The 9,032-nt window shown below is 42.9% G+C and overlaps 2 protein-coding genes across 2 annotated transcripts; one reads left to right on the top strand and one right to left on the bottom strand.

The window, feature by feature from the left end:
- Window positions 1–934: 934 nt before the first annotated feature.
- Window positions 935–2,722, bottom strand: LOC108114759 (RNA polymerase-associated protein RTF1 homolog). Its single transcript, XM_017225872.2, has 2 exons — window positions 1,246–2,722; window positions 935–1,190 (listed from the first exon to the last, which is right to left on the bottom strand). Exons 1-2 carry the CDS (start codon window positions 2,720–2,722, stop codon window positions 1,144–1,146), a joined length of 1,524 nt encoding a protein of 507 aa, XP_017081361.2. The 3' UTR covers window positions 935–1,143.
- A 4,826-nt stretch (window positions 2,723–7,548) lies between these two features.
- On the top strand, window positions 7,549–8,392 carry LOC108114793. Its single transcript, XM_017225905.2, has 2 exons — window positions 7,549–7,660; window positions 7,720–8,392. The coding sequence occupies exon 2, from the start codon at window positions 7,722–7,724 to the stop codon at window positions 8,256–8,258; it is 537 nt and encodes a 178-aa protein (XP_017081394.2). The 5' UTR covers window positions 7,549–7,660; window positions 7,720–7,721; the 3' UTR covers window positions 8,259–8,392.
- The last annotated feature ends 640 nt before the right edge of the window (window positions 8,393–9,032 follow it).

The raw sequence follows: 9,032 nt of genomic DNA, 5'->3' as shown, positions 1-9,032 counted from the left end.
TGCGGGATTTTATGACTCTGGCGGGGCTGGGAGAAGTGTTGGGTCTAGGAGTTCCACTAAATGATTTTGCATTATTTGTCGATTGGAGTCCTTGTGGCTTCCAAGGTTCGTTTTCATCCGTTGCCCGATGGCCCGTTGGCTGGTTGGCTCGTTGGCTGCCATAAAAAGTCAATGCATGCGAAATGCTTGCGTGACACGCTCAAACTAGTCTCCCGAATTCAGGATTCGTTTTCGTAGCCAGTTCCAGTTGGTTTATTTGTTTATTCATCGAATAGGGCGAATCGTAAAAATTATGTTGATGACTCATCAGTAAATGGCATTTATTTTATTGCCAGTCGAGCGCCCTTTGTCACCTTTGTGGCTGCGGGCTCATCTTCAATTATGACCCAGCGTCCGCCCCGCAGATGATTCCAATTCCACTTGATGCCCGGACTACGAATGAGTTTCTATTTGTATTATTAATGACTTAGTCGTACCATCACAGTCCGAGGTTGACCAATCACTGCTCTTAGTGCGGCATTAGAGCCAGGAACTTGGAACAAGTGAGGTGTGGATGATTAATTAGATCAACAATCTGCATTTCCATGTGGAAACATTTTTTGAGTTGCAACGACTTTCACATTTTAAACACATCTCACCCCTCGTTAAAAATTAAGATGGATATTCTAATTTTTATTGTTACTCAAAAGAAGAACCACAAATATAGGATAATTAAACGAAGAAGACACATTCTGATAATAGATATCAAACAAAAAGCGAAACTTGCCACCCTTAAATTTCCAAACTAGAATTAAGATAGACAAGCTTTTTGAGGAGCACCGAATGGTGATGAGTCCAGTGTTAACTGTGGCTTAAGTAAATCTACCATCACCATCACAGCTTGGCCTCTGTGGGCGGTAAACCAAGACGGTTCCTAACCGCCATGATTCTACTCCCAAAGTTGCCAAGTTGTGGTGGCGATGGTAGAGCTCCTTCCTCCACTTTCAGTTCGACTTCATCACCAAATCATTTTATTCTCTTTGAAGCTCCAATCGTGTTTATATAACATCGAACAAGTATAAGAGGTGGCTGTGTTGGGAGTTGGCTAATCTGTTGCATAGCAGTCAGCATGACAGCATCTATAATAGGGACAATGATCCCTTTTTAAAACTTTCCAAGCATTTCAGGCGGAAAGATTTGATTGAGAGGAACTGTAAAACAAAGATTTTAGTTTCTCCACAGTAACAGTAAGCAACTATCACTCACCTAGTCGGGAGGTATCTATCTCAATTTTAAAGTCCGTTAACTTAAATAAATCTACCTCCTCCTCCTCGTCCGATTCTGCATCATCCACCTTTTGCCCGCCCTTGTCGAGATCTTTAAGAACTTCAGTGGGAGCAGTGAGAGCAGTGGGAGCGGTGGAAGCACGCTCCGCCGAATCACTATTTTCCACGCGGCTGTGACTGACAACGGCGCTTTTCTTATACTTCCGTCTCATATACTGCTCCAGGTCGAGTCCCCCCGACTTGGCGGCTCGTTCCGCGAAGGATCTTTTGCTGCCGGAAGGCAGAATCGAGCTGGGTCTGTAAATGGTGGGCACGTGGGCAACATGCGGCAAACTGATCACGTGGGGCCGATGCTCACTTGCAGCCTTGTCCTTCGTTTTGCGCCGTTCGTCAATCTGCTTGATTTGTTTCTCCAACTCCTGTACCTTCTCTAGATCATTCCTGTCCACAGCCATATCCCGCTCCATCAATAGAACCACCTTCCTGTGCGCGGCTCTATGCATCTGCCCAGCCTCCCTCTTTCTTTGAATCAGCTTCTCCACATCATCTTCGGTGAAGGAGTACTCGGAGGCGTTCTGTATTTCCAACTGCTTATTGGCGATCTCGGCGAGAGTTGGAAGGCCTTTATCAACGAGCTTATTGATTGCCATCCATACTGCGAACTCCTTTTCTGTGATCGGCTGATTGGAAACCACGTCCATCTGGAAATAACGCCTTTCGGAGGCATGCTTCAGAGCCAGGATCAGATTGGTACGCCTCTTGCCCAGCTGGTAGTCCCTCGAATCCTTGTGAAGACCAACAACCTGGTGAATACTATACGAAGGACCAGCAGTCACTCGGACAAAGGCACCGACCACAGTCTTCTCAAAAATTGGTTTATCCAGAAAATCTTCCAGCATGCTTCGTGTTAGGATGGCTCGGCTTAGATCTTCCCGCAGGGTCACTCGTGGTTCAACTTCAGGTGGCTTCTCCGGCTCCGCTGTGGCCCCACTCTCCTCCTCACTGCTACTTGAAGAGTCGTCGGAGTAGATCTCTGCTGCCCTCAGCTTCACCTTGTTAAGCTTCAGTGGCTCTTTGCCCTTATTCTGCTTAACGTACTCCTCGGTCCCCTTACTGTTATTGGCCAGCTTGTTATTCCGCCTGGCCATCAAGCGGCCGAAGGCATGGGCTTTCTTGTCACCAGCTCGCTGATGATCCAGGTTCTGTCGCCTGGCCTGTGAGCGTTTCTTCACGCTGGGATCTTCTTCTATTTGGGGTAGCTTTTCGTTCTTGGCTAGTTTACAGCGGATGTTGAACTTGCGCCGGAGGTCTTCCCTGCGCACAGATCGCTCATAAAGAATGAGCTCCCGCTCGAATTCATTCAGACTTTCCAGTCGTGCGCGATCCTCGTCGTCGCCAAAGAAATGCTCATCGTAGCCATCATCGAAATGCTCGTCTTTCTGGACACCATCATCCATATCTCTGGTTGCCGCAACACAGCGAGTTTTTCCACTGTTTTCGTAAACCGACATTTTCAAACTTTGTAGAACAAAAAACACAAAAAATTCGATTTTTTAAAATATTTTATAGGACCCTTTCGTGCGATGTGCTCTGTAGCTCAGCTTAGCTGCGAATAAGCCTTATGTCTTAAGTTCAAATCGTCTAGTTTAGTTTCTTAATAAAAGATATTTAAAAGGCCACTAGATTACAAAGAAACCCATTTGTATTTACATTGTGAAGTTTTTGGAAATGTGATTTGTCTTACTGTCACAACTTTCTGTATTTCTAATTTTCTGTATTACTTAAAATGAATTATATTGATATGTTTTGTGAGGGAGCACAAACATTTTAACTTCTTATATTTATTTTATCTCTATATAGTATATCGTATAGTATATATGTACATTAGCCAATATACTGAAGTCAGGCATCACTCAAGTTCTCGATAAGTAATTAAAAGTCGATAGTTTGTGGTTAAGATACATTTGGCAGCGGATCCAACCAACGTGTTACTCTAAGATTTGTGTTAGGATTATCCTTTAGGGTGAGATCTCTTACGAATATCCCTCATTTTTGGTTCCAAAACCTTAAATAGTTAACTCAGTGACTGGGAACTAACAACCTTTCAACCATCAGTGCCAACTTTATACATTTTTCTGCAATTTACTGAGTCGATCCCAGCCCTAGAAGTACGTTATAGTTTTAACAAAAATCTGTAAAAAACCTGTTGAGCATCGAAACATCCTAAAATACTTGTAAGTTAAAGGGTAAACACAAACAAGTTTTACTTAAGCATAAAATGAAGTATAATTTTTTCAATAATTAAAGGTTCAAAATTATTAGACACAAGTGATTCTGTGGTAACGATAGTCTAAGAAAAGTGTTACCCTACAAGTCGTAATTCATTTGGTCCATAAGCTCATCCACATGTTCGTTTATTTCAGTTTCAGTCCAAGCTGCCATCGAAATCAGAGCCATAAGCCCACACAAAATGAAAGCTGCAACTCGAGGCGGAGGTGGATGTACATAGATGCTGAGCAGGAGCAGGAATCGGAATCGGGATCGGAACAGGACTAGAAACTGTGGCTGACCACAATTTCACGTTTGCCTAGCCGTGAACACGTTCAACATGAACGGCGATTAGTTGCATTTGTTTACGAGTATGGATTTCGGATTTGTCTCCGGCTGTGCCAGGTCGCTCCGCCGGCCACCGGCCACCATTTGCCACGACGTCGTAATGGCCGAGCCAGTGGTAACTTATTGCATCGTGGCGTGCGAGTGGCCAGCGAGTGCTCCAAAGGGGGTGGCTGCCCATCTGCCCATCAGACAATTGGATGGTTCCAGTTAGGGATGTGCTTGATTTAGATAAATATCGAAGACATAAATAATAAGGTATTAATTAGTGATTGATCTATTTTGCATTTCATACTTGGATAATGTAACACATTTATTTAATTATTTCATTAATGTAACTCTCAGAAATATATTTATAAATAAAAATCGCATGTAACTTATGCTAAGTTAGCTGCTTAAACTCTGTATAATAAAAAATAAATATTTACATTTCACGTTTATAACTTAACCATTAAGATATAGTTATCAAAAATTGTTTATACTATATTTAAGAGCTTTTAGCTTGTGCCATCCCTAAGTCCACTTCAGGTGGGTCCTCCTCCCAGGCTCTCGATATGGATGTGATTTCGTTTTCTTTGCAAGTTTATCCACATTGTAAAGTAGACATTATGTTGATGTCCGGCTGAGATCCTGGTCAGCTCGGGTCCACTGGGCTCGGCTCATATCGCACTTGGGACATCTGCCGACGGTGGCGATAATATCCCTGAAATTATTTTCAGTTGCTCGTACATTGGTTGGCCGTCCTGGTCTTGGCCCTGTTTTATTGTTATTGTTTCGCTGGCCGGGCCATTGTCGTTGGCAACTTCGTGACTCGCCCAGTCTCGCATCCAATCCCAGCCAGGACACATTAGTAGAAGATGGACATTTCGGAGCTGTGGGTCTCCGGCCAAAGTTATTACATGTTATATCTCGCTTTTTCCGAAAGCTGTGCCACTTGCAATTATACACTTACTCTGCAACATTGTTTTTCGGGTGGCCCTAGTGGGTGGGATGTGGGCCGAATGTGTATGTGATTTTCGCATATTGGCGCTGCAAACTAATGGCTTCACTAACGATTGTAACCGTTGTCCTTAATGGCATCCTTTTGGGCATCACGCGCATCCCGTTTACCGATTTGTTCTGTCTGTCCCACATTCCCCCTGTCCATGGTCCATTGGTCATGGGTCTAGTATCTATGATGGAATGAAGAGATAGCATTGCCGCTGCTCCAACCGCTTCAGCTCTTCATTTTCCTTTGCTCAGTGCAAAGTAATTAGAATGCCTGGGACAAAGGGCTTACAATTGTAACTCAAGAGGTTTGGTGTGGGTAATGGAAAGTCTAACTTAAGAATGAAAACTTATAACCATTCAATGGTTCTACTCCTTAAACTTGTACCTACACCATCTTCCTTCGACACATCTTCTGTCCACACATCTTGACCAAACTCGTTGCGGTCAAAATAAAAATCGTACAAATTTATTGTTAATAGAAAAAGGGATCGAGCGGATGAGGCACGCACATTAAACCCTTCTCCATCGCCGGAGTGCTGGTCCTGCGAGGTGGTGGCACTAGGGTTGACGATGCCTATCTGGCCATCGGCCGAATCCCGTGGACACTGGACACTCGTAAACATCTCGAATCATACGATATCGAAAAATAATCTCCCAACGGAAATGGCATATTTAAAAGGCCAAAGGATTGCTGCGATTTAACTTATAAAATCGACAAGGCAACTCCAATGCCCAGGAGGACTCGCAACCCGTGATAGTGGCGAAATCTCATCTCCTGTTGCCCTTCCTCTTCCCCTGAGTCCACCCCAGCCATAAGGCACAGCATCTACGGGCACTTTTCGGAGGATTTTTAGTGTTTATTGCCGTAGATTAGTTTGTTTATTGTAATCCTCGTTATAAATTAAGCGAAACTTGCGCTTAAAAACTCATTGGCAGCGGAGGCCAGCAAGGGTTGTGCCACCACCCACCACCATTCCCGGGCAAATGGGATCCGAGGAGTCCTGCAGATGTCCTGGGCCATATTAATTTGCCGCATATTTCCCCCAAGGCGTCGGGCGAACTTGGAGCAGATAATTGCTGCAAATGGTTTACGACCGCAGTCGATAAATACTGCAGTCGGACCCGGTCTTGCTCAAAGAGTTTAATTTACTTAGAGGTTGGAATATTAAGTATAAATTTATTTGATTTACTTAGCAAATTGGTTTATATTATGTAAAATAAATTTTAATAGTATTATATTTCGATAGGCTTTCGATAAATCCGTTATGAGTGAATGTGCTTTAAGTTATCGAGTTCATGGGAACGGACTATTATTAAAAGTCTCATCAGTATATGTACATACATATATACATACGCACATATGTATGTACATACATATGTATGGAGGCAGTCCCTTATGTTTTTCAATAAAAATAGAGGAAAAAAATAAAAAGGAGCCTAATAGTATGCAAATCGGCTGAAAAAACTGGCTTTGCTAAGCCTCACAAGCAACTATATTGGAAATTGTGGGAAATAGAGGTAAATACAAAATTTACCGGATGTTCAAGCCACTCATATTTTGTAATATTCCCAATATATTTGAGTTTCCGCAGCTGTTGTGCTCTCCTCATTCGATTCGCTCCGCCTCGGCATGGCCAGAGATGAGTTTCCATATTGCTATCATCATCGGTGGCGGCTGTTCAATAAGGAAAGGAAAACCTAATAAGCTGGCTCTCAGGTGGATGAGTTGGGGGTAGGGAAATGTAACCCAAACAAGCATCACCTGGAAACGCCTGTGGAACACTCGCAGCCTTTTTTCGGTGAAATGACAAAACTCCATTAAGAATTACGCTGCGATTACATTACATTTGCCCCTTTATTACATTTCCGATTCCTTTTTCGCTGTGTTTGGTATTCTGCTGGGCTTCCAAAGAGTCGAGAAAGGTAGGTGGGAGAGGAAGCTGGCGCGCTTCTAATTGCATTTTAAAATTGCGACACCATAAAATGTGCTTACGGTATAAATAATTATAACGGCATTTGTCGCAACAAACAGCAGAACTACTCCTCCATGGCCCAAACCAGGATCCGGATCCGGATCTGAATCCGTATTCTAGTAAAAGCCAAAGCCGGAGTGGCAATGATTTCGAGTGTCAGGAAAAGGGGGCCGGGGGATGGGGCCAAGGATGATATTGCCGAGGACACTGGCATGCAGTCAGTTGTTGTCGCATCTCCTGGATATTGCATGAGTTTGGTGCCTCTCCATCTGAATTTTCATTTGCCAGTCAGCCCCGTTTCCATGCGGCAACAATAACAACCAGGGCCACGACAACGACGACGACGACGTCATGCGATTAACGTGAGCTGCATATTTCCAGCTAATTTTCTAATTAAAACGGTATTTATGCATTTTTCAGCTAGCAGAATTAAACATTCAGTGCTAAAGAGGCTTAAGCCAGACGAGTACACCTCGATTTCGGTTGGCTTACAGAGGCGGAACAATGAACAAGGTCTCCCTCCTCCTTCCAAAACGATTTACAGATCACACGTTACAAAGAGAGTATTATTATCAATGTTCCGTGGGACACTATTTTTTTTATTTAAAAAGATTTTTAATGCATCTTTTAAAGTTAAACTATCACATGTTCAGTAAGAAGTCAACGTTTAAACTTTCAAAAACGTCTTTAAAAATATATCCCTGACACAGCAAGCTTTTTAAGTTAAGACAAATTCTATGTAGAAGTTCAATTTAGTAATTTCGATTGATTCCAAAATTTGTATAACATTAAATTTGTAGTTTATTGAGTAGTCTCAAGGTAAGTTTTTGCGTTATCTTCAACACATCAACGATATCAGAGTTAATTCCCTTCAACAGAAATGACTCATCCATTTCCCATTTTATTGGCCTGCTTCGTGCACCTCGTGCTGCATACCGCGCTCTTTGTACAGCTGGATCCGGTTGTTTTCGAGGGCACCCCCATCTTGGGCAGCCAGATATTCTATCTGTCGGTGATGGATCTGCTGTGCCACTGCGAGGTGATACCCAGCCGCTGGAACAAGGTGCCTCCTTGGGGCAAGTCTGTCCTGGAGACTATCGTCGCCTTCTTAATAGGCGAAATTTCCATGTTTGGAATCTGGTTTACCATTGAGACCATCTTCGCGGACGTCATCATAATGGTCACATACAATACCGATCTTAAGTATAGCTTTAAGTTATTTCTCCTGGAGATCAGTACGGTAATGATTGCCATTGCCTTTTCGATGGGTGTGGCTGCGGTGACTAATAAACCGGTCAAGATGCAGAAACTCGGAAGACAAATCTTGAGCTTTACCAAGAATTTTAAGCAGGCTTTCTTCTTCGAAAGAAAAGAAAGCTCCCATCATGGTTTCAATTTAAGCCAAAAGTACTCTTAACCTAAATCACAAGATATATCTTCATAATCTTTTTGTACCAACAGTTTCTGTACAATATACATAGCTTTCATATTTAGCTTTGGAAGAACTGTGATTAACTAGGTAAATGGAGAATAAAGAAATCTTTCATTAGATCTTTCCATTTAACTCCTTATCTAAAATTGCTTGAGACCTATTAAATCTAGTTTAGTTTTGCTTTTCTTTTGTTTTACTTACAGTCAGTATTAGTTTCTGACCTCTAAGGACTCTCATATTTTGCCAGGCGGAGCCCAGCTCAGGGAGACCTTGATACGCTCCTTGAAAAAGCGAACTTGTTACCCGCTCACTTGACAAGGATAATGCATTGGACAGCTGGCTGTCCTGGCTGCTGGAGGAGCAGTCAAACGCAGCTTGCACCGCACTTGGATGTCGCATAAATTTGTGACCAGACCAGGACATATTGTACTAGAGCAAAGAAGACCAGTCAGGAGCTACTGTGGCTTATGTCCTGGCATCCTGCGAGTCCTGTCCGTGTCTCTCCCTCGACGGCGCCTGCTCAAATTTATTTACTGTGTTATTTATTCTGTCACTTTGCAATGATTTCAACATTTTTGTTGTGGCGCCTCACAGAACTCAAAGCATTGGGTTGCAGACTCTGGACTCGACTCTGATTGGCCGGGAAAGTGGAGAAGTCTTCAGTGGAGAAATGAATTCTTAAGGGTTTTTCTAAACGTTCTCTACTATTTTAAGTATAATGATTAAAGATACTTTGGTGTTTTTGGATAATTTTAGCTT

This window comes from Drosophila eugracilis, unplaced genomic scaffold (assembly GCF_018153835.1).
Source record: "Drosophila eugracilis isolate 14026-0451.02 unplaced genomic scaffold, ASM1815383v1 contig_513, whole genome shotgun sequence".
In the NCBI taxonomy this organism is placed as follows: Eukaryota; Metazoa; Arthropoda; class Insecta; order Diptera; family Drosophilidae; genus Drosophila; species Drosophila eugracilis.
This window is presented reverse-complemented; position numbering and strand designations above follow the sequence as displayed.

Bases quoted from the DNA above. Each gene is read 5' to 3' on its own strand.
- LOC108114759 (XM_017225872.2), bottom strand. From the start codon at position 2,722: ATGGATGATGGTGTCCAGAAAGACGAGCATTTCGATGATGGCTACGAT. The intron at 1,191-1,245 runs GTGAGTGATAGT...TTTGTTTTACAG, and splicing joins GATAGATACCTCCCGACTAG to TTCCTCTCAATCAAATCTTT.
- LOC108114793 (XM_017225905.2), top strand. From the start codon at position 7,722: ATGACTCATCCATTTCCCATTTTATTGGCCTGCTTCGTGCACCTCGTG.